At 41.2% G+C, this 26,522-nt stretch overlaps 1 protein-coding gene across 4 annotated transcripts in view; it reads right to left on the reverse strand.

Annotated features, from left to right (window-relative positions):
• The window catches only part of HRAS (HRas proto-oncogene, GTPase), a 79,781-nt gene that overhangs the window by 30,493 nt on the left and 22,766 nt on the right, over nucleotides 1-26,522 (reverse strand). For all 4 annotated transcript variants that reach the window (XM_026668201.2, XM_026668202.2, XM_087950766.1 and 1 more), the window contains exon 2: nucleotides 813-967. In XM_026668201.2, coding sequence (XP_026523986.1) covers nucleotides 813-923 — 111 coding nt within the window. In that variant the 5' untranslated portion in view covers nucleotides 924-967. The remainder of the gene's footprint in view (nucleotides 1-812; nucleotides 968-26,522) is intronic.

The following is a 26,522-nucleotide window of genomic DNA, read 5'->3' on the forward strand; positions in this document are numbered from 1 at the left end:
AGATGTACTCTTCTTGGTGAAAAATAAATGTGGCTGATTTGAAAACTACAGTTCTATTTTTAAACTATTTACATTTCCAAAAGAGAAGCCAGATGCATGCATTAATATTATATGCAGGTAGACTGCTCAGCTTTCCTGACCTATCACAGATCAGTCCTAAGGTGCAGGTATAGCTCATGATTCCTCTTTTTATAAAATGTATATGTGTGTGAGGCAGCGGGGGGCAGAGGGAGAGCATATATGGTGGGGGAATTTAAACATTTCATTGACAGCAGAACATTCTTCTGCAAAGTTATATAATGGAATTTCAAGACAATCCAATTCATACTTAACAGACCATGTAGATTAGTACAACATAAGACATAAATTATATAACAGAGCTGGCTTGGGTTTCCAAAGTCCATAGGACCATCTTAACCATTAACAAAAAAAAGAAAAACATAAGGATGATAAATGATGATCCCAGCAAAATGATAGAATGTCAAAGCTAGTGTCTTTCAGAGGAGCTGGACTGCAATTCCCCATTACCCACAACCAGCATGACTCTGAAATGGCAACTGTAATCCAAAGCATTTGGAGACAATCAGGTTGCAGAAAGTGATCTACTGTATCTTTCACTGTGGTTTGTTTTTCTTTGGATCACCTATTATCATGTTAGGAAAGAGAACATCAGTCCATTTCTCATTGTTCATTTACATTTCGGGTGGAAAGAATGATTAAATTCAAATTATAAGCATGGACTGTATAAACATAAACATTAAGGCTAAGAGAGAAGGAGACAACTTTGTGGAAAAAAACAGCAGGTTCCTCACCTCTATGGTAGGATCATACTCATCAACAAAATGATTCTGAATCAGTTGAATAGTCAATGCACTTTTCCCAACGCCTCCTGCTCCAACCACTACCAGTTTGTACTCTGTCATCTTCTGGGCTACCCCAGCTCAGGGTCTGCTCACGACACAAGTGCCTGGAAACAAACAAACAAACAAATAAATAAAAGCACATGAAGATCATAAAGACCAGGCAAAGGGTTTCTCCCCATATCCCAAATGACTGTCAATCATGCATGCTATCTTACAAACAAAAAACAACCACCACTACCGAGAAATAACTACAGCAAAGGCACTGGAAGTCAGAGCTGTAGCTGCAGATAAGTACATCCTTAGATTCTTTTTATTGTAAGACAGGGTAACTACAACATCCCGAAGCTCTAGTCTAAAGGGAAACAGAGCTCTCTGAAAAGCATTATGTAAAACAATAAAAGGGAGGCAAAATGTGCACGATGTAGGGAAAGGAGCTATTCATTATTCAGGGCCAGTTAATCAGTATTTAAAACCTATGGCTAGCCTGGTACAGTAAACAGAGTGCCAGGATGAGCTATGAAGTCCTCTTCCTGCACCTATGCCTTACTTAAACTTATGTGGCTGACGCAACTAAGATAAAGGATAAAAATACTTGTAAATATGCTGCAAGTGAAATCCAAATGCCTGCCCCTCTTTTCACGCTGGAGTTTATCTCCCATTTCTTTCTGCTCATAAAGAATATTCTCCAATTCTAGAAACAAACGATTGAATGAATTTCCTAGACATTCTAAATGTAAAAAATAAAGGCTTTTTAAAAAGCAACAAATTTGTGGACTATTAACAAATTGCTTTAAGCACTGTTTCTTCTCCTTTCGTATATGTGAAAAACGTGAGAAGCAATCACAGATACAGCTCTCGCAGCGATTTCCACAATCGGAGGAACTCCAAAAGCATTGTTATAATTATAGAAATTCTATGATGCATCCCGATGCCCCGCAAATTGTGCTCTCCCTCTCCTCTCTCCCCCCACCAGACATATATTTATTTTGTGCTGTATGCTATATGAAGGGACCTGGTATAAAGGAAAAGCTAGAAAAGAATAGTACAGATAATCCTTGAGTTATGACCACAATTGAGCCCCAAAATTATGTTGCTAAAGGAAACATTTGTTAAGTAAGAATTCTGTCCCATTTTACGACTTTTCTTGCCACAGTTAAATGAATCACTACAGTTGTTAAGTTAGTAACATGGTTGCTAAGTGAATCTGGCTTTCCCAGTGCTGACTTTGCTTGTCAGAAGGGTTGCAAAAGCAGATGACATGACCCCGAGACATAGCAACCGCCATAAACAGGAACCAGTTACCAAGCGTCTGAATTTTGATCACATGACTGTGGGGATGCTGCAATGGTCGTAAGTGTGAAAAACAGCTATAGGCCACTTTTTTCAGTGCCATTGTAACTTTGAACAGTCACTAAAAGAACTGTTGTAAGTCAAGGATTAACTGCAGTTTGCAATTTAAAGCATAATAAAGAGTAGCTACAGAACTATATCCAGAGGTATTAATGTCAAACACTCTTAGGAAAGCCTGAAAATATCATCAGCCAGGTGTTTTCTGTTTTCCCTTTTTACTTTCTTGATATACACTACACCCAGTAGGACTTCAGAATATTATTTTATACCTGAATAAGCATTTAAGAACGGTTACATATGTCAATGGAGAGCTCACAATTTGCTCAAATTACAAATCCAAAGAGCTGCAGAACCAGTATGCATGCTTCTTGAAATAGCCTTGCTCCCACACAGCCATATTTTTCACCTAAATTGCAGCTGTAGGTATAAAGGTGTGCTGTCCATTTATGCTTTAACCTGTCCTGCACAATACTGGCTCTGAGAATTGAAGATCTTCAAGAATAGAAGACTGACTCTAAAAAAGGCCTGGGTATAAATCATATTGTGTCAGGCTTTGTTTAAAAATAACACATTTATTGTTCGGTTTATCTGTTCCTTTCACCTTTCTTTGCTGTCATAATTCCCAGTTTCTAAATCATAATTAGAATGGGAATGTTACATTTCCCAACTGACATTTTCATGACTAAAAAAATCTTGCCAGAACAAGTTAATGTAATCTGCCCAGATAAATCTTTGAATTAGGAGGATTAAGCCATTGCAATTTTAATAATAATAGTAGTAATGACAACAATACATTTTCCTTAAAACCAAATATACAAGTGTTTTAGATCAGATCCCCAACCTTTCGATGTCGCGCGCCCGGTTCCGCGTCAGCTGGGCGCGCCATGGCCCGGTTCCGCGTTAGCTGGCGCCGCCATCTTTGACTTAAAATCACTTCCGTGACGTCATCGTGGTGATTTTTCGTCGTACGATGAGGCGCCAGCAAAGCCTGGTGAGCTTTTTCGGTAGAAATGGCTTTCTACCCGGAAAAGCTCACCCGAAGCGCCATGCCGCCATCTTTTTGATTTTGAAAAATTGCTTTTTTACCAAAGATGGCGGCGCCAGCAACCAGCGGCCCGGTAAGGCTTGTTCATGGTTCGGCACCGTCCGCGGACCGGCGGTTGGGGACCCCTGTTTTAGATGACATAAATAAAACTACAGAAGAAAATCTGCTCTGAATTAACTTAATGATGATAATGATGTTATCCATTCAGTCATGTCCGACTCTTGGTGATTCTATGGGCCACATCTTCTGATCTGCACTACTTCTTTGAGTTTTTCTATACTCTGGTTGGGCTTTGATGGTGTCCAGCTACCGTGTTCTTTCATGGTCTGGTTTCCTTTTACCATTAACTTTTCCAAATATAACTGCTTTCTCCAGAGAATTTCCCCGCATGACATGGCCAAAGTAAGTGAGACAACTTAATAACAACACTTGATAATATTCAATTATTAATCAATACTTTGCTTTTTGTTTAATAAATATATTCATTTATTAGTTTTTAAAATTATTAATACCTAGCAATACTCTTTCATTTTGAGTATGTACAGGTCAAATCAGAGACAATTAGCACAGTATTTTATTTTATTTATATAGGACTCAGTCTTCTACACCACCATAGTTATTTGCATTTTATTACTGCAAAAAATAAAAAATGGAGACAGAGCCAAAATATTGCCTGTATCCACAGCAATCTTTTCATGAAAAGGTCCCATTTGAACAGAGTATAGGAAACTAGTTTGCTTTTCTACGAGACCAAGATTCTTTTGGATAACAAAGGAAATAAATTAAAGAGAGGGACATAGTTCATTCTGAAAAGAGGACCATTATTTCCCAATTACTCCCATTACATCCATAGCTTATTACAAAAGGAACAGAAATGAGTAAGAATGACTAGATTCAGAAGCAAGTAATCCATCTGTTAACACAAGTTGACCCTATAAGCAACCCACAATGCTCAAAATGAATCTGGAAAGGACCAATCCAAACCAGTCATATATCTGTTCTTATCAGTTTTTCCAAAGTGTGAATTAACACTCCAAATAACAGCATGGCAGAAGCACCTGAGCAATCATTTTAACAAACTTAATTTGTTAAATCAAGTTGGAAAGTTGTTTTTCTATGACATATCCACTACAGGTCCTTATTTATTCTCTACAGACCTAATAAATACTTATGCAAGTGAGATTCTATAATTTTCTCCTGTGGTTCTCTTCTTGAAGGAGCTAAATCTGTCTTCCACTACCTGGAAAAAACTGCACAGAGAAGAATCCCAGAAAGATGGATAATGCAGATGAGTTGGTAACCAAGCAATTGATGGTTGGAGAAGAAGAGATGTTAAATTTTCTGTAACTAAGGCAATTCACATTGCAGCTGGCTCTTAGCAGTTTACTGCAACAAAGTAAAATAAACTTTTAAAGAGGTAATCAGAAAGAGCTATTTTCCCATCATTAGGCGTGTTTCACACACATAATAAACTGGTTCTTTGGACCACAGCATAACTACATTCCATGGTACAATTAGAAGTTCATTCATGTACGAAGTATTATTTTCCACCCACTTGGTCCACCGTGAGATCCCTTAGAAACACAAAGCGATCCCCTTAAAGACAATTATGAGAAACAAAAAGTACTTTATTATGGAATGAATTAAGTGTGTTAAATGATACCACCTTTTGCTTTGGGTCTTATAAATATCAGCACGCAATCTTGGAAGCAAACTTATGTCATAAGATAAATTAAACAGCTTTTAGTAGTGCTAAAAGATAAAAATCCATGTGGAGGCCCCTCCCCTTTTGGCCAGGTTGCAGAACACCCACCTCTGATCTGCAGGCAAGCAGATCAGAATAAAGATACAACCAAACTGCTTAAATTTTCTCTGACCACATTGACACTTGCGCTCCAACTGATTAAGTGCGCCTCCTCAGCACCAAACATAAAACAGAATCTGCCCAAGGGAAATAGCTACACCCTGATGTTAGACCCCCTCACAAAAATCCAAATACAGGCAAAGATCTGCATAAGATCAACACACCCCACACAGCAAGAAACGATTTTCCTCCCCAGATTTCACACACCTACAGGCAGGAATACCTTTATTTATGTATCTAACTTGTTTCACATCAAAGTCTATTACTTCACATTTAAAGTCCATTTAATTTTGTAGCCTATCTTCAACTGCTATTCTCTATGATAAGCAGGGGGTTGCACTAGAAGACCTCCAAGGTCCCTTCCAACTCTATCATTCTGCAATTCTGTAAGCCATTGAATAAATCTTCCTTTTCAAGCAGTTGCCTTGTATGTTTATTAGTGACCCGGCTTGAATTCTAACCCAGAATCTTTTCTTCTAACAATTGGCAACCACTAAGATTCCTGATCAACAAGAGACTAATTTGGCCGGTGTGAAACTTCCTCCAACCAGCATCTGACCATATTGTCTGGAGGATGCTGCCCCGAGCTCTGCCTGCCATGGCACATAGTAAAGGGAGTTTTTGATTTGAGTCAAGTAGCTTGAATTAGATGACCCAGTTGGTGACTATCTCGCAAATTTGTGTTTGTGTGCCCAGTGACTGAGTGTGTGTTGCTGCCCAGAATCTACATACCACATCATCTTCAGCTGCCCCCCAACTCCTATGAGCTTGTGTTGAGCCATGATTGGGAGACTTTGGAAAACAAGGTAGATTGAAGGTTTGAAAGGCTGACTGAGTGGGCTTCTGTCTGGTCAATTGCTAGCCTAGTCCCTGCCAAGCCAAACTAGAAAAAGGAGTGTCCAGACTCCGTTAGGGAGTCCTCCCAGGGTGTGAGGAGCTTTAAAACTGACCGGTGGATAGGAGTGCCTGTACTCTTCCAAAAAGAATCCTCCCAGGTGCATGGCACCTGAAAACTGACCATTGGATAAAAAATGCATGTCAGCCCTTCTTCATCCTGTCTTACTTTCAGGCACCATGTCCTACACTTTCACTCATGCAAAGAATTGATTAAAACCATGAGACACTGAGCATCGAACAATACTATCAACAATACTATCAACAATACTATCCAAGCAGTCCAAACAAGCTGTTTCTTTTAAATACTTTCTTCTTCTTCACTTTCTCTTTCTGGGGTTAAAGTTTAGTCACAAAGTTCCCTTTAAAATATACCTTTTAGAAGTCTTATTGATGTTTAGTAACTCTTTAGAATTCTAGGCAATCTTCTCCTTATTTTCAAATTTTGGTCCAATTTTTTTTTCCTCTCCCTTCCCACTCACAGCCAAAAAGATTTTTTTTCCCCTTTAAATATTCAAAACTCCTTATTCCTTCAGCATTCAATTACCTCCAATGCAGATTTTCAGATTTCTCTTATGATTCCATCCACTGCCACGTTAGGAAGGAGTGTGAAATGAAAAAAAAGAGAAAAACTTTCCCTTTTAGGATATTCGCCGCTTGTAACTCTCTCTGGAAACAATGTATCCTTAGCAGCCTTTAAAATTCCAGGACACTTTCTCTTGCCTTGTCCCGGTCGAAAGCCACTTTCATAATTCTTCCAACTTTCTCCCTCCTGCACCAGCTTGTCCGGCTGCAGGTTTCTTTGTGGCGGCCATTGCTGACCGCCGCTCCTCCGCCTTGGGAGAAGGGGGTTCTGCCGGCTGGGGAGGGGGTCTGCGATACCCCCAAGCCCCTGTCCGGATCCCCCCTATCTTCAGCTGCCTCTACGGGACAGCTATATCCCCCAGATCCAAACGTATCGGGGGAACCTTGGTGGCGAACGTAGCAGGGATCGCGCAGTATCGCGAATCCCTGCCGCTGCCGAAACCTTGCAAACCGGAAGTCTTTGGAATTTCTGAGAATTATTTCTGATTAAAAGCACTTGGGTGGTTGTTTGGAAAAACTTTTTCTCTATACAATGGCATTACTTGTGGATGGACTGAAACTTGTATACCAAAAATATGAAAAAGAAAAGCAAGAAGGGAAAGATGTCCTTGGCACTCTTTTTCAATTTTTAGAAATGGCGGTTTGTACTTATGTAAAGCTGAATGAGCAACAGGATGACTGGGACAAAGAAGAAGCCATCTTTGATGAACAAGTGATTTTGGTCGGGGAAGGAAAAAAGAAAGAGAAAAAGGAGAAAAAGACTTTAAGACCTGGAAAAACAATCCAAAAAGAGAAGAATAAGGTGAAAAGGGGATATTATGTTAGGAAACAACAGAAAGGAGGAAAGCAGAATAAAAGCGGGGTGGAGAGACAAGGGGGTAAAGAGGACAAGGAGAAGAAGAAGCAAGGGAGAAAGGAAGGGATGAGAAGCCTTAATGGTGGGGAGCAAGATGCAAAGAAACAAAAGTTTTTTAGAGATAATGGATAAATTTTATTGAAAAAGGGATTCTAGAAAGGTACATAAGATTGTATTTCTACATTTGTACTTAGAAATAACCATAGAAAATTGGAAATAATATGCAATTTAAAATGTGATAAAATATTTAGTATAATTTAGTGAAATTTTTGTTAAGAAAAGGGGAGTACTTCAATGAAACAATGATTTAAGATATGTAATGTGGGGGGGGGGGGGGAAATAATTTTGGAAAGCATAAGTGTTCCCACAAAGGCATGATATTTAACTGAAATGGGTAAAATGTTTAAGATATAAATGATTGTTAATATTAATGATTAGACCATGTTATACTAGTGAAAATTTTTGTGAAATGAGAGATTTGAAGTAGGAGAAGGGGGAGCATCGTAATGAAATAATGATCTATAATATGTGATGTGGGGGGGAATAACTATGGAAAATAGGTGCTCCCATAAAAGTATGTGATTTAACTGAAAAGTAATGTGCTAAATGTTTAAGATATAAATGAATATTAATATTAATGAATAGATTTGTATTGGTTTTGATAATACTGTATAATTTTAGAATGTATCAGACAGAATCCCAATGTAAGCTATGTATTCTATATTAAGTATTATAAATATAGGGGAAAGAGATAAAGGTGTCATACTCCAATTAGTGTACAGGAGAAGTTTTCTTCAAAGAAGAAAGATAAATGGATAGCTGGAAATAGAACAGACAAAGAATAATAAATATTATGATTTGAATTGAGAGGAGATAAATAAAATAAAATTGAGAAAATTTAAAAGAGGAGAAGTTATATAGAAAATTGAAAATGTTAATGTAAAATGAATATGAATTTGAATTTGTGTCTGTATCGAGTTTTAACCCGGGACTAAGCAACTTTCAGAAAAGAGATTTTTTATGTTTTTATGTTCTGTGTATTTATGTTTTGTATGTCTTTAAAAATTAATAAAATCTGTTCCAAAAAAAAACAATACTATCAATACAATCATTGGAAACAGGAAGAACTTAGCAATAGGGTTACTGCATTATTTCAGCAGTTTGGAGGCAGTTGCATAAGCATCTTAATGCTAATAAGAGTTTCTCTGGAACTGAGAATTAACTGGAAATCAAGTTTTGGTTACGCAATTACTTTCCATTTTAAAAAAGGCGATGAAGTGGCATTTCTTTCCTTGTGAAAGCAGACAGCTTCAAAAGAGAATACAAGAAAAGAAGGCTGAAGAGTCTTCAGAGGGATTTAATTCACAAGAATGGAGAAGAATGCATATGCCCTAAAATTTCTCTCTTTGTGTTCCTATGCCTCCCGAGATAGAGAGATTCAATTCCTGGAGCTAATCTGATTTCACTCACAGTAACTTAATCCCTTAAAATGAGATAACAACAACAGAGAAAGGGAACTATTGGCTCTATTCAACATGAAAAGCCATCGGTATCACTTGAGCATGGCCATAGCTTGGCTCCCGGGTGCTTCAGAGCAGCTTCTCAGCAGTTGATCAACCACTTCATAGCAGGGCCTCCCAAGAAGAGTGGCAGCTTGTCACCACCCCAGAGAGGCTAAATAACCTCCCACACAGCTCAGCCCCTCCTACCAATTATCCTGAAGATACAACAAAAACATTAGGAGAAAGGTGGGAAGGGGGCTAGCATAGCAACTGCAGGTCAGCTGCATTTCTAAGAAGCAACTCAAGAAGCATAAGACCAAGTCAGTTAAAAAGGAGACATTACTACTCCACAGGCAGTCACACTTTAATTTCTACAGCTGGGCTCAGCAGCGTCAGAATGAAAAAAAGCCCTCCTTTTTAGGGTATGCGTGTAATATCAAGAAGACATTGTGTAGAAAAGGGCTTCCATCATAATACTCCTGATAGCAGCTTGACCACTACATCACCCATCCTCTGCAAATGCCACCGCTAGGTATAACAGTTGGCTGTTAACCTGTTAACCTTTCCAAACAACAATTGGATAAACTGCTTGGTGTCACACAATAAGTGAATATTTCCAGTAATATCTATTCTCATTCCATATTGAAGTATAACTATCAGTTATAAGAAACACACAACCATAATGTTTTCTGAGTAAGAAAACATCTTGCATTAATTAAATCATTAATTAGGGTGCAAGAAAAGGAGCCCATGAGGAATTAATTCAGTTTGGTCTAGTGCAGGGATGTCGAACTGGATTTCTTTGAGCATTGTAATTCTTCATGGGCCAGCGGGCGGGGGAGTGGGGGAGGGGAGATGGGACAGACACCTCCTGCAGCACCCTGCTGGCCAAAACGGGAGTGCAGGGCCCCACGTATGGACCCTTCTGGCCGGTTTTTGGCCTGAACGGCCTCTGCAGCATTTTGCCAGCCAAAAGAGGGTGCGGGGAGGCCAGGCAGTCCCCCCCCTCTGCGGCCTGTTTTGGATGGCAGAGGCACTATAGGCCAGTCCTTTGGTATTTCCAGGTTGGTCCTGCAGGCCAGATTTAAGCACCCGCAGTCCGCATCCTGCCTGCAGGCCTTGAGTTTGACACCCCTGATCTAGTGGGTTAAGGCATCAGGATAGAAAGCAGGAGACTGTGAATTCTAGTCCTGCTTTAGCCATGAAAGCCATGCCAGGTCACTTTGGGTCAATTGCTCTATCTCAGCACCATCTGCCTCAGAGGGTTGTTGTGAAGGGGAAAATAGGAGGAGGAAGGTGTGTTGGATATGTTAACCGCCTTATTTATAAAAATACTAGAGGCAGAATATAAATAAAAAATAAATAGGCTTATTTCTTATAAAGGGGAACTATTTAAATCAGTTTCTCCAAATAACATCATTCAAATGCATTGGAATTACAATTCCTAGCAAGAATGACTAATATCTGCATCTTTTGGGATTTATAGTCTAAAACATCTGGAAGAAACCAGGTTGAAAAAGTTCACCTTTGTCTTCACAGGAGGACTTTTAAAAAGCCAAAGTCTCATAAACTTTGGGATGCCCCTTAGCTCTTTTCTTCCCTCTGGCTTGGCTAAAAACTCTAGAATTAAATACACTGGAGTAAAAAATCTATAAACGACACAAATATTCCCCAGTTCAGCGCACCTTCAAAGATGCTACCTCTCTTCTTGTGGTGTATTGACAAAGGCTCAGGTTAATTAACCAGGCAATCCATTAAGCAGAATCTGATATCTTTGGACTTAGAAGGTGAACTTAGATTTTCACATTCTATAAATAGACAGACACTATTATTTACCCTTCCAGCTCCTGGGCTGTATTTGTTTACATGCTGATCCATTCTTCCCATAGCCAGCAGAACATCTGTACCTCAATTTGGCTCCAGAAATACTGCGTAAAGCCAGACAGCACACTCAGAATGGAAATCGATCAGGGAACTTTACTCTGCTCAATTCTGTGAGTCAGCACTATACACACTATACACACACACACACACACAATCTAACTGGAGTCAGAAAAATAATTCCTGTATATTTCCAAATGCTCTAGGAAGACATTGTGTAATTTTAGTTCAATTACTCTTGAAAAGAAATAATTCATTATACTCTATAGATATTGTGAACTACAATAGAATAAAATTCATGCAGTTTTATGACATATGCTACCGTGTTTCTCACAAAATAAGGCCGGGCCTTTTTTTTTTTTTTTTGAGCCCTGAAAAAACGGCTAGGACGTCTTTTCGGGGGTGAATTAATTTCTCCCCCCCCCCACTGTGTTTTGGTTTAATTCCGAGTGGCTGGGTGGGCATGAGAAGAGCCGAGTGAGCGTCTCTGCTGCTGCTACCCTTGGTGCTCCAGCTTCGGGCTCTGCAAGTTTGCAAAAGTCCCGGTGCGCAGCCCGTTCCTGCATTCCAAGCGCCCAGGCCGAGCTGCAGCTGTCCCTCTCTCGCCAGCGCCGTCTCCAACAACAGCAGCAGCAGCGGGAACCGTGGAAGTTACAGAGGCGGCTCCCCCACCCAAGAAGCGGCTGAAACGCTTTCACGGTTCCTGCTGCTGCTGCCGCTGTTGTTGGAGATGGCGTTGGCAAGAGAGGGACAGCTGCAGCTCGGCCTAGGTGCTTGGAATGCAGGAACGGGCTGCGCATCGGGAGTTTTGCAAACTTGCAGAGCCCGAGGTTGGAGCACCAAGGGTAGCAGCAGCAGAGAGGCTCACTTGGCTCTTCTCACGCCCACCCAGCCACTCGGGATTAAACCAAAACGCAGCGCGCGGCACTCCCAGGTACCTCAAAATGGTGTTTTTTTCCTGTTGTTACAGGGACGGGGGAAAAGCGGGAGCAACTCAGATGCTGTTGTTGGAGACGGCGCTGGCGAGAGAGGCGCCAGCACCAGTGGGAACCGTGGAAGCTACTGAGGCCTGAGAAGCAGCTGAAACACTGCCGGACATTCACGCCGATGCCGCCCGCCTGCTGACCCAGGCAAGGGAGGGGTAAGGGAACCCCCTGTGCTCCACCATGATTGGCTGTTAGGAGCGGCTGATGGTGAGGCATAACTGCCTGCGGGGCACTCCTAATGGCAAGTTACCCCCCTGCCTCCCCCCCAATTTCGCATGTTTTAAACTAGGCCTAAATATGGGGGGAGGGGCTTAATTTCATTTTATGCCTAGAAAACATGCTGGATCTTCCTATTGGAAGAATTCCTATTCTTGTTGGAGAAACATGGTATGTCACACTTTTAAGATGCCATGAAATCCTTTGTTGGTTCTGCTGCAACGTATTTATACAGCTATACTACTTTTATTTAAAAAACAGGGTAAATAATTATGGAACATAGAAACATAAAGCAGCATAAAGTTGGAAGAGGCTATTTAGGTTATGTTCAATTGCTGTTCAGTTTGGGATTCAGGAGTCCAAATTAAGCAAGCAGGAGAGATATTTCTACTGATGTGAAAACTACACATAGTACAGATATATCTGTGTATCTCAGATCAAACATTGCATTGAACAATATGTAAGAAAGGTATTCAAACAAGGTATGTGCACTACTGCATTAGCTATTATATATCTTGAATGCAGATATGAAGTTCCTGTGACTCTGCTCAAATACTACGTTCTTCCTGGAAAGTCTAACATTACGCATGTTCTGTTCTTCATTTCCAACAGAGCTTGCTAAAAAATAGTCTTATTTTTTAAAAATTTAGAGTCCCAGATTCTAGAACATTCATGTAAAGTAGAATAACTCTGAATCAAGTCATTTCCCCTGTCAGGTGAAGACACATGTTTGCCCAGGGATTTAGATGTTCTACTCTATTATATTTTAATCTAAATTTTAAGGCTGTACATATTCTGATCCCTTTATATTATTCCTTTTGCTTTTCCATTTATCTGTTTGCTTCAGTTTTAAAATCTATTTTGTGACTGAGACTGTTCTTCCAAATAAGTAGAATGGCATGAACAATTTAAAAATATTAACCCAGTAAGTAAAATAAATTTTATTTGAATCCTAAGCAGACACTCCACAACCATATTTGGTTGAGGTGCTTTCATCCAGCATTGAATTGCTATAATAGATTTATAATCAGCCTCTTTAACTCATTGTCCTCTATCATCGTTGACTAAGGTATTTTCTACTATATATATATATATATATATATATATATATATATATATATATATATATATATATATACACATACATACATACACATACATACACACACACACACACACACACACACACACAATACAGAAGCCTGATGATGGCAGATGAAATTCTGCTGAAACGTTGCTACAACTTTAAAAGAACAACTACAATGACGTGGGAAAATACCCGAACCAAGCCAATACCATACCCGCGAAAACTTAAGAAAAGAAATATATATATATATATATTAACCTTGAAAGATGCACTTATACACAAATTCATTTGTTAACCAGACTGATGTAATCCCTTTCTGCATGTATGCTATTTTCATAATGCACAGGATTACGACGTCACTCAGAAGAGAGATATCACTCAAATATATGCTGCTAAACTAGAATTTGGAACAGAGGCCAAATTCAACAACATATCATCATAAATTTCCATGTTGCCTCCCAGGGTTACCTCATGGTATGATGGGAATCCAATAAATTTTACAAGCAAACAAACAAACGTTAGTAGTCTTTCATTTGGTCAGTCTATTACTTTGTGGCCACTTATCTTTAGAAGAAAACCTTCAATAGGTGGAAACGTTGGGGTACCTACCCATTGGGCTACACTGGGCCTGATTAACACAACAGAACTCCAGTCCAATGGGCTATCTATGGAAAAAATGGCAAGACACTTCTGTTCAGTAACCAAGGACAAAGATGCCTTTAACTTTTTTTTTCTCACATTCATTTTTATGTTCAATTCCAACATTCAGAACTTTTGAAAGAACAGAACTAAGAAAGCGTTTTGAGAGTGAAGAGGCTTGAGTGGTGGGAGAAAGAATGTGAATGAAAAAATAATAGGGAAAAGAAGGAACAAAGGAAATTACATTGGTAAAAGAAAACATAGCATCCAGAAAAGAGAGACCATCTAGGAAAGATCTCTACTGTTTTTCATATTCCCCAGTGACCTCTGTTTCCTTCTGGTCGTTCTCTCTTTGAACAGAATCTTCAGAAGTAGACTTGTTAGGTGAACTGGATGGCTGCAATTCCTTACTGGTATTGTCTGTGGCGTGGCTGGAGTCTATTTTGACAGATTTTGTAAATCTGCTTTCACAGAAAACTTAAGTAAATCCCCTTAGCAATAAAGTAGATATTCTGCCATGAAGAGTCTCAGGTTCATCCCTAGGCGTGTCCAACTGTTAGAATGAAGTGCAGCATGGTAAAAGATTTTGAAGGTAGTGTTTCCAGGGACAGAGTTCCTAGAATTTATTAACCCAACTGCATTTTACCCAAAGATCCCTCCTCTTAATACATCTTCTCTCTCTAAAATAAAGTGAGGGATGAAGTAATATGAAAACAGTTGGGGAACTAACTGCCTATGCATGTTACCTGGATTCTAAAATTCTGTCTACCAGGAAGAATGACCAAATGATGAAACCTCATCTATAAACAGTAATGTCCAAAATGTTCCATACACAATCCATGCAGTATATAGGCATTTCAGTGGTCCATGCTCAAATTTAAAAATATTTTTGTTTGGTAAACAGAATGAAACAGGGCACTTATATTCAGGATACATACCATAAGATAATTAAACTGGGCAGAAATGATCCAGGGAGAGGGACCACAAAAATGAGGGAGAGGGGAATCAAGTTATCGGATTTTCTTAGTGATGGTTGCTGAGGGAATGGAAATTGCTGGCAAGAAGGGGAGCCAAAGGATCAGAGAGGTATCTACCCGGAGAGCCAGTTTCCTGAGATCACTGGAGTAAGAAACAGAGGGCCAGGGCAATATGTACAATGATGGTTGTTATGTATATGTAAATAACGTAGTTGGGTTGACAATATATAAGCTACAAATATATTTGTTTGTAGCTTTAAGGAAAAATACTGTAATGTATTATGCTTTGTTCTGGTTGGTTAATTATGCTACAAGTTGCCATAAGAGGGAGCTATAGATCATGGTTTAATTTCTCTTTCTCACTGATGATCTCTCTTGATACTGATACTGTCTGACTACGGACCGATACTGACTAAACCTGTTTATTTTGATATTCTGTTGATATCGAAGGTTATTTGTTGTATTATGGTTTGATATTTGTTTGCTGTAAAAGACATGGAACCGGTAAGAAGACTTTATAACTAGATGTAAGAAGACTTTATAACTGGATATTTCTGGACTGTTAAAAATAGGTATGACATGGACTGTTTATTGGACTGTGCTATTTCTTCAAGTAAACCTTAATACAACTTGTTCAACTCTGTGTGGCTGTATATTTCTTCATAACTGTTCTCATAAACCGTTTTCCGTGTGCATATCCTTTTTATACAAAGGTTACTCTGCACGTATCCTAACAATGGTGAATAGAATCAGGGGAAGGAGAAATTCTGGGAAGACTGAAGAGTTGGCTATGTCATAATGGGATATCAGCGGTGGTTGAAGAGAGGAACAGGAGACAAAGGAACAGAATGTGTTGAAATGCCGAAGAGATGGGCATACAGACCATGTGGAGGTAAGTGATATGCACCAGCCTTATTTTACCCAAAGTTGTATATCATTGTGGGAGGTCTTCAGATTTTAATAGCAACCAAAATGTTCAAAGTTTGCCTTTTGTTGAACAGCAATCAATCCAAAATGGCTTTGTAGAACTTCAGGAGCATGATCATTCGTTGTAGGGTTGAAACAAAATATATTTACCATTTTATGAATATCCCTATTTAGGAACATCAAGAAATTCTGCAGAGGTCAGTAAGTAATATGAAACTAGACAGCCCCAAGACCAGACTAACTGTAGATCAGTTTTAAATATTCCGAAAGGAGATTAAGAGAGTGGTTTTGAGAATCTTCTGTAAGCAACAATTCTCCCCACCAAAAAGATTTTCAAGTAACATGGGATAGCTACAGGAAAGCATAAACAAAGGTGCTTGGATAATTTAAAAATTACTGTAGACTAACTATATAAAATCTTTTTGAAGATTTTTTTTAGCAATCAGGACATAAACTTTATTGACTAGATGTATCTATTTCACCATTGTGGTTTTATAAATGAACTAAGAGATTCTCCATTAAATGTAATTAAACGTTTATTTCACTTTTCAGATCACAAAGAATGACTAAGTAAAATAAGTGTTCCCAAATAGCATGAATATATTTTGTATGTCTGATGCAAGATTGCATTTAATCTATGCAAATACATAATTATTGAGACATCAAGAGTGATGCTGTATGAATTTGCATTTTATATATTAGGGGTTGGATCTACTCTTTTGTAGCATGAAACTCTGCTACGTAACGTGCTTGTGGATAAAAGACAACTTTAATTTATATTATTTCTGTGCCCTTAAAAATCTCCAGAGAATAATACCACTGAAAGTGATGGAGATGGGATGGGGTAAGGAATACAATGCCAGAGAGAGGGTGAAACACTACTGTACCAAGTCAGGTTTGCATTCACAATGAAATTTTTGTGTAGGTTTGGAATCAAGCTTATAGTTTTACAATGACTATCTTTAAATACAATGTGGGTGCATATAACTTGTAGGAACATGCATAATAAGCAGGTTTTAAAAGGAATAAAATAACTCAGAATTAATTGTAGCTCTTGCGTCATAATGGAAAACAATATAGGAAGAAAAGAAAGACAGCACACTTATTAAAATGAACCCCACTCCCATTCCAATTTTTGTTCAAAATAAACACATTAAAACCTAAAGCACAGTAAAATCATTTCAATAAAACTTTTTAACATGCAACAATCCATGCACCTTTGATACAATTTACTCCCACTTAATGTATAGTGAGTCTACCTGCAGTGCCTTTCACAAGAATAGTTTTATAACTTCCAAACAATAAAAATCTCAGAAAAAGTGTATGTCCATTAACCCTGGTTTCTGAATTAAAACTAAATACACATGGCACTCCTCAAGCATCCAAAAACAGAATACTAAAAAAAGGCACACCTATAAAGAAGTTCAGCCCCCACATCTCAGTCACTACTCTGAAGTTGGAAGAACAATTCCAAAACAATGGAGCCTTAATGAGCAATGCAACCATATTCAGTGCCAAAATGTGAGGTTGGCTGGCCTCCTCCAGTAGAATTTCATGCAAGTAAGCAGCAAGAAACCTTCCTAAAGTAATTGGGCTGGAAAATACTTTTAATAGTTTAATTATTTATTTATAAACATACACAAAAGCAGTTTGCTGAAGCAGATTCCAAAAATTATTAGGTTAAATCTTTTTGCTTTCATCTGGAATCCACAATTCAACAAGAAAGTCCAAGATCACAGAAAATTCAGATGACTGCTTCCCTCTGTTCAATCTTGGCTAATCCATGAGAAATACATAGATCCATGAGTAATCCTGAACTAGGAATTTAAATATTGCTACACACCACTGCAATGGTTTGAAAGCATTGCAGATCTGCCCCTACAGGAACTGTTAACCCCGACAGAGATAGATTTAAAAATGAGCTTAGAAAATCCTTAAAGTCTGCCTAGGTTATATGATTACCTAAAGACCAAATTAAAACAGATGCTGCCCACATTCCACAAAGTTAAGATTACATACTACCTTAGATGAACGGATTCATATGTGTGTGTATGCCCTCACCTATACCTGCATTCCAAGCAGGGAAGAGGACAAAGAGAGCCTCTAGGGAAGATTATAAGCATACTATATTGAGAAATAGTGTTTCCTTGTTTGCTTACTTCATCATCACTCAGAAACAGCAGAACTGAAATTGATATCATTATATTCTCTGCTTACGATATTGTCAATACATGATTTGGAATAGAATAGAGCATTTATTCATGGATTAAAAGCCTATGTTTAACGTTTTACTCATTCCAACTGCGTATTTGTTGAGCTGCCTTATCTCAAAATAAGAAATCTTGAAGCTTATAAACTATATGATTCAATATTAACATTTATTAACAATATTCACTTTTTTTAACAATTTGGCATTCTGTTTAGAAAAACAGATTTCAGAAAAGCTCTGGATTGTTGGAATTTCAACTATATCCTAAAGCAGATATAACAGGGGCAATTGAAGTTAAAAGGTTAAGAAAATTATATTTGCATATAAACATAGGCATTAGATAATTTGATAATTAGATAATTTTTAATAGTGATGCCATAGAAACAGTAACCAAACAAACTGCAGATAAGGTGTTAAACCAACCTTTGATAATTTTTTGATGAATTATTTTAAGTTACCAATCACCACATTTTTGTCAAATTTCTCCTCCTTCCTTGCAATGCTTTGCTATTTTTGATATAAATATCACAGATACTTCCTGAGTTCATCACCCACCTCAGCCAGTCCATGGTTTATACATGTCTCATGTATTTAAATGTTTTCCCCTATCAAACTTCTGTATTTTCAAAATTGTGGAAGAAATCACTGAAATGTCAGAGTTAAAGTACCCAATTTGATATCAAAGATTTGGGATTTAAGTTTTGCATGCTTTAATTCTGTTTATAGAAACTAAAGCAAGAATGGTATTCAGTGAAATTTGGCTCAACATATTGAGTGAATTCAGCCATAATAGTTTATAAAATATGGCTTAGCAAGTTGCATAAATGCTTCCAATTATAGTTATTCATGAAACAAATTTTAAGCAAATAAATGTAACAGGTAGAATGAATCTAGCCACAAGATTTTATGGGGGAAAGGATATTTATTTCCACCTTTTATGTAAAATCTGAATATACTTTCTATTTTGTATAAATTCCAGCCAGAAGAATTTGGTTTATGTCATTTTTATTTTATTTTCTGAACAATCTACTTGGATTAGAGTATTTAAAAACCTGAAGGAAATGTGAAGCTCTTAAGATTTTCATTTACTTTTGAGCATTTTACAGGAAAATATGCTAATTATACACCAAGGAGGAAGACATTCCCATCAGTCAGCTTCAGTATTTCTCAATCTCATTTTCCCCAACTATTTCCTTGTTTTATTTCATGTTCTTTTTTATCTCTTGTATTCACTGTTTGATTCTATATAAATGAATAAATTAAATAATACCAATCTGGCTTCTATCTGGCAAAAAAAATAATAATCCCAGAGCCTAACATTTTGCATATTTACTATAAAAAGGTACAAATCATGTAAAGGTTCTCCTCTGTATTAACTAATTTATTTTTTAAGTAGGCATTCCTGCTTGGACATCTACTATTTTAAAAACTGTTTTACTGAAATATCAGTATACAAATTCTATAACCAAACAATCAACCTGAATAAACTAAGCATCAATTTCAAGTGTCCACTATGAATCAACAGTGATAAATGGTCTAACTCTTTCAACCCCAGAAACATCTTTCAGTCTAAGATGCAAAAGATCTTAACTATAACATGGTACCTGTTAGGAATGATAGTCACCTAACAGTTGGGTTGGCAATATATAAACCAGGATAGTCATTTAATACTGTTGTATCTTTAAGAGAATGCTGTAATTGTGATTGGCTGAGGTTCCTCCAACGGCCATAAGATGGAGCCAGAAACCTGGTTTGTCTTTTTTGCATTTCCTTTGCTTCCTTTTTTGCCTTTTGCCTGATCGTCATTCTGCTTGAATTGCTGTGAGTCTTGCAACTGTTCGCAAACTCTGTTTACTGAACTTTGTTTATGATACTGGTAAAGAAAAGGACTTCATTTTTGGATTATCCGTGGACTGATTGTTTTGAATACTAACTGCTTTAACTATGTATGATTTGGACTGTTTGTTGGACTTTGTTTACCTGTTTACTGGAAGTAAAACTTACACTTTACTATTCAGTGTATCTGTGTGCTAGTTGTGTGTTATTCATCACCTCTCACTATGTTTCCCTGAGTGCACTCATTCTCCTAACAGGGAATACCTCAACACTGGTTATGGGCCCAGACTCCGATAACTGAGACTTAGTGTAAATACACAGTACCATATACAGACAGCTGTCTACTGTTTTAATTGTGGGTTACTGTCCTGGTAAAGATGGCACAAGACCCATCAACAAGTCTATCACTGATAACCCGGCTGGATGGAACAAATTATGTGTCCTGGTCTATGCAGTCTACTTCTGCTTAGGGAAGGGTTATGGGCTGCAGTTCAGGATCCACCGAATGTAAATGCTTGGGATCGAAATGATGACAATGCCAAAAAGTTAGCTGACTTTAAACAGAACAACGAACGAGCTCTTTGTATAATTGGACTAACACTGAGTGACCAGCAGCTAGTCCATATTCGTGGAGAAGAGTCTGCTGCTGGGTGTTGGGAGAATTTGAAGAGGATTTATGTTCATGACAGTGTAGGTGCACACATATATCTTACACGTAAACTGTAGAGCACATCTTCTGAAAGGTGGAGATATGTTAGCTCATTTGAACTTTATGAAAATAACTTTTCAAGAGCTACAAGAAAATGGGCATTGGTTCTTACCTGATACGGCTCTTCTCGTGGAACTGCGTAGAGCATCCAGAGAGTGGGAGGTGCTCCAGTCTTCACTTCTCACAGGCTGAGCTATAATTGAGGAACGCTCCTCCTCCTCCACGTGACTCCACCATGCGTTCCCCAGTTTTAACGAAGACGAGAGGACAACAATAATCCTCTAACCTTAACTATTACACACATCTCAACTATATACAAGAAAGATCATTGGTCGAAACAGGATTCCCCCCAGACGGACCAATTAGGGTGGGGCTGGATGCTCTCACGCAGTTCCACGAGAAAAGGCGTATCAGGTAAGAACCAACACCCATTCTCCGTAGAACTGCTGTGAGCATCCAGAGAGTGGGACATACCAAAGCATGTTTGTCCTACAGGCGGACTCCGTCTGGGTCGGAATCTCCCTAGGTTCTCTCGCCACTTGCTGCAGGACTCGCCTGCCAAAGGAAGCCTCAGCAGAAGCGTAAGGATCAATCTTATAGTGGCGTATAAAGGGAGACGGAGAAGCCCAGGTGGCTGCCCAGCAAACATCAAGAATAGAAGCCTGAATAGCCCAGGGTACCGAAGTGGCTGCACTTCTGGTGGAGTGGGCGGTTATCCCACTGGGAACAGGAAGAGCTTGAACTGAATAGGCCTTAGAAATGGTAGCCATAATCCATCGCCCACCGTGGGCGGGATACCTTACAGCCCAGTGTCTTTGGCTGAAAGGATAAAAAAGAGACTCTGTTCTCCTGATGGACTGTGTAGATATGTAAACACGTAGAGCCCTGCGAACATCGAGGGTGTGCCACTGTCTTTCTCTTTCGTGCAAAGGCTTTGGACAAAAATTAGGCAGGACCAACTCCTGTGCCCTGTGGAACGCTGTGTTGATTTTTGGAAGGAAGGCAGGGGTCCGGTCTCAGAACCACCCGATCAGAGTGAAAATGCACAGGTCCTTTCTCACGGATAGAGCTGCAATTTCAGATATCCTTCTAGCTGAGGTTATCGCCACAAGAAATACCACCTTAAAGGTGAGAAATTGAAGTGGCACTTCCCTGAGAGGCTCAAAGGGAGGTTTAGTCAAGGCGATGAGAACCTTGTTAAGGTCCCATGTCGGGTATCTGTGCACCACTGGCGGGCGCAAATTGGAAGCCCCTTTAAGAAAAGCCTTAATTCGAGGGTGGTGGGAAAGAGGGCGGAGGAGCCGCCAGCAACCACCGTTGATAGGGCCGCGACCTGTCTTCTCAAAGTGTTAGGTGAGAGGCCTCCATTTAGGCCGTCTTGTAGAAAGGCCAGGATCTGCGCAATTGAAGGAGAACGTGGATTGATGAAGGATTTATGGCACCACTTACAGAAACTGCTCCAGGTTGCATCATAGATGTGAGTAGTAGAGGGTCGCCTAGCAGCTAGAATGGTGTTAATGACCTGGACTGACAAACCCTCCTCAATCAGCCTTTCCCGCTCAACTTCCAGACGGCTAACTGAAGCCACTGTGGGTCTGGATGAAGTAGAGGCCCCGATAGAGAGATTTGGTCTAGCAGGATCCTCCACGGCGGAGCTACCGACAGACTGCGAAGGTCCGCAAACCACGGTCTCCTGGGCCAATAAGGTGCCACCATGAGAATCTCTGCTCTAATATCAATTTCCGAATCACCCTGGGGATCAACGGAAGCGGAGGGAAGGCGTACAGAAGGCCGGGAGGCCAAGGGCAACGCAGTGCATTGTGATTCTCTGCCCGCTGGAGGGGTAACGAGAGAAGAACCTTGGTGTTTGCGCGTTGAGTGGAGACGCAAACAGGTCTACCAGAGGCTGACCGAACATGGCTGCTGCCTCCTGAACAGGTGTGGGGTGTAGACGCCACTCTGCTTGATCCAGTGTGGCTCTGCTTAGCCAATCTGCTTGGACGTTGGCGGTTCCCAAGATGTGCTCCGCTCTGATGGATAAAAGGTGAGCCTCTGCCCATCGACACAGCCACCGGACTCCCTCATGAGGAGGATGGAATGGGTGCCCCTTGACGGTTGATGTGGGCCTTGGTTGTAGTGTTGTCCGTTAGGATCAGGATATGGCGCCCTCTCACCTGAGGAAGGAAAGCTCGCAGGGCCAGGTAAACTGCGAAGCTCCAACCAATTGATGCTGCGACTTTGCTCCGCAGGAGTCCAAACGCCCTGGGCTGACAGAGACTGCAAGTGGGCCCCCATCCGGAAAGGCTGGCGTCTGTTGTGAGAGTGAGCCTTTGGGGCTCCTTGAAAAGATATCCCCTGTTGGCAGAGGTCGTGTCCACCATAAGAGGGAGGCGAGGACCTTTGGAGGCACTTTCACCACGAGGCCTGATGTGCTCCTTCCTGAACACTGGTATGGCAGGAGAAACCACTGCAAGGATCTGGAATGCAAGCGAGCCCATGGGATAATAGATATGCAAGAAACCAGCTTCCCCAGCAGTTTGGATAAATTGAGCAAAGATGCCCTTCCGGTTCGCCTGATAGCCCTGATAGCTGTATGGATACTATCGAACCTCTCCTGAGAGAGGAAGACCCTCCCTTCAACAGAATCAATCACAGCCCCTAGGTGGGCTATACGGGTGGAAGGGATAAGCTGACTCTTCTCCCAGTTCACTAAGAAGCCGTGAGCCTGAAGCACCGAGAGGGTAGTGTTAGTATCACTCTCGGCCTGATGTCGGGAAGGGGAAACAATAAGGATATCGCCAAGGTAACAGTGGATGCGAATGGAACCTGCTTCTAAGGTGGGCCGCCAGAGCTGCCAACACCTTAGTGAATGACCTCGAGGTACGAGACGTGGCCAAAGGGAAGGGCTACATAATGGAAATGCTGGTTGTTATAGCAAAACCTCAAATACTTGGAATGCGAGGGACGGATGGGAATATGGAGGTAAGCCTCAGAAAGGTCAACAGATGTAAGCCAGTCCCCCTCTCTGATGCCCTGCAAAATTGACTGAAGAGTATGCATCTTGAATTTATGGTGTATGATATAACGATTGAGCCTCTTAAGGTCCAAAATGGGTCTCCAACCCCGAATGTTTAGGGACCAAGAACAAGAGGGAATAGAAACCCCTTCCCGTTGTGAGGGTGGTACTGATTGGATGGCCCCAATATCAGACAGATGTTTGACAGCGGAAGCCATAAGGGCCCGCTTAGTGGGATCTCTAGAGATGGGTGAAATTCTGAAATGATCAGGGGGAGAAGTGTGGAACTGCAGAGCGAGACCAAACGAACGGAGTCCCTGACCCAGGCGTCTCGAAGTGGATTCCTCCCAGTAGTCGGCAAATGCCTGAGGCGGCCGCCTATGGGATGAGGGCCTGAAACCTATCTGGGTCGGCGGGACGCCTTGTTCCCGACACCCCTAAAGGGCCTCCTGTAGCTGCCTCCTCTTCTGCTTCTGTCTCCCGAATCGCCCTGGTCCTGGTAGGATGACCGGAATGATGGGGAACCCTGAAATCTAGGGGTGAAGGATGTCTGGAAGGGGGATGAAAGGAGCCCTCCGAAGGGCTGGGACCCTCTGGTTTCTTGCCCACGAAAAGCGAAGGAAGGAACTTTTTCTTATTTCGAGTTTCAGAAGCAATGGTTCAAGGGCAGGCTCGAACAGCTTCCCCTGATATGGGGGGCTGAAGCCAACTTGGACTTATTTTTGATGTCGGCCTGCCAATGCCGAAGCCAAAGCAATCTTCTGGCAGTTACGTGAGAGGAGATGGCTCGGGATGAGAATTTAACAGAATGAAAGGTGGCGTCGGCTGCAAATTCTGCCGCTGCCGTGATCTTTGCAATATCCTGATGGGCCCTAGTGTTAGTTGGGGGATATGCTGCTTCAACTGCCTGAGCCACCTGATGGAGGATCGGGTGAAGAAGGAGGCGGCAGTGGCCGACTGGATGGCCCAAGCATCAGATTGGTGCGCCGCCGGAGCGCCATCTCCGCCCGCTTGTCCTCTGGTTTCAGCGCCTCGAGTGCATCAGTAGGATTGGAAGACGAGGCTAGTCTCACAATCGGATCATCTACCTCCGGTGTGTTTAACATAGTAGAAAATTCCAGGTCAAGGTTAAACAACCTCTTGTCCTGACTAGAGGGGGCGGGGGAAGGACCCACCGAAGCCAACTGCCTTGCGACCAAATCTGAAAAGATCGGGGGTCGGAATAATTTCCGCTTTCTACCACCGGTTGCCTGAACATTAGGTCATCTGGACCCTCTGGGTTCGATGGAGATGGATCAGAGGGAGCTGGTAAAGTCAGACCTGAGACGTTTCTTGCTTTAAATAACAGGGACTTAAATAAATGAGGCTTAAAAAGGCCCACAACAGTTGGTTGCTCGGGAAATACCCCGTCTTCTGACATTTCCCCTCCATGGGGTCCGCCTCAAGGAGGGGCTCGGAATATTGTAAGGACCCTCTATCAGAACTTTCTTCCTCCCCGAAGGGCTCAAAGCCCACTTCCTCCTCTTCCTGGATCTCTTCCCCTCTGGGAATGGGGCATCGATAGGAACAGGTACCTGACCATGTTGAGATGCTGGCCTGGAGAGGGACCTCCCGGATAAAGACTCGACTTCGGGAGACCTTTCGAGAGTCCGGTCTGGACAGCTGCTGCATTCCTTCAGCGATACCCTGACGGATGGCAATCTGCATCCACTCTTTAATACTATCCGGAATGATGGATGAAGCCGGATCATCAGTGCGTAGGCCTGCAGCGGTTGGCGTGAAGGTCGCCTCAGGTGTACGGGAGGGCTGGCGGCTTTGAGCGGTTATACTGCACCTGGAGGGAGAAGATTGACTTGGCAGGGGAGGGGTTGGGCGGAGGTAGAAGGTAGGGCCGGAGTTACGGAATGTGTGGCTTTAGAACGTTTGCTAAACTCCTTTTCCAGGGCCTTATGACGCCTTAAAGCATCTCTTTGAGAGGCGCTGGAAGAGTCCTTGTCCCTTTGCGAAGATAGTGTGTCTTCGACTTGTCCTTTAGAGAAGAGCCAATTGGATTGCCCTCTGCCATGATACCAAGAAAAAGATTGGCAACAAAGGAATGGCGGTTGGCGCGCTTAGGAGTTCGGCTTACTACGTACGCCGGTTTTCCCAAAGTTGGGTCACATCCCCTTTGGAATAAAAGTTTTGTTCTTTTTGAAAACTATATACAAACGGGAAGAAAAATTCTATCTAAATTTAATATTTACATACAGAAAAAATTACTATCTTTATTTGAATTTATTTTTATTTATTTATTTTCTTGTGGGCGGAGCCCAAAGGAAAGAGAGGTCAATTAAACGCCAGAAAAGGATAGTAACAATCTACTAACACTAATCTAAAATCCAAAACAAACCAAATGAACACTGAGGCCAGAAGAGAAAAGACTAGAAGGAAAAAAAGGCAGGCCTCCTAGGCAGCCTCCCAACAACCATGGGAAGTAGGTGCCTGCGCTCTGAGGAGCTGCGGACAGGAAAAGAAGGCCAACGATGTCTTTCAAGGAGAGACAACAGGGCATGGGACCACAGTGTCCTCCAAGAAGAAACAGGGCTTCACGCGGCCTGACGGTCCCGCTAAAGGCCTATAAAAAATCCTCGCAGCTTACAATCCAAGTAAAAGAGAATTTTTATTTTTATTTTAGACCAATCCAAAATGGCACCGGCCACGAGGCGTGCCCAAAATGGCCGCCCGGCTCAATGCGACAACTCAGAGACGCACCAGCCCGAATCGCAGCTCTAACGATGAAAAAACACTGACAGGCTGGGAGAGGAAGCGTTCCTTCCTTCCTCTAATGGCGTTCTGGGGGAAGACGCAACCTGCGCGCTAAAAATAGCGCGAGGCCAAGCGGCTGAGTGAAGCGCGCCTGGGGTGAGGCAGGGGAAAAAGGAGGCAGGGTGGGGGGCAGAAAAGGCTCCGAACCCCGTATCACCCCCCTGAGTGCGAAATCGCACTCCAGTTGAATTTAGGATCACACTAAAATCGCAGGGACAAGGAAAAGGACAGAGAAAGGCAAACCTGAATACAATGGATGGAAAAACCCTGAAACG

The sequence above is a fragment of the Notechis scutatus genome, chromosome 1 (genome assembly GCF_049901735.1).
Source record: "Notechis scutatus isolate UNSWTSFEM ecotype Mainland chromosome 1, rNotScu1.2, whole genome shotgun sequence".
NCBI classification, from domain to species: Eukaryota; Metazoa; Chordata; class Lepidosauria; order Squamata; family Elapidae; genus Notechis; species Notechis scutatus.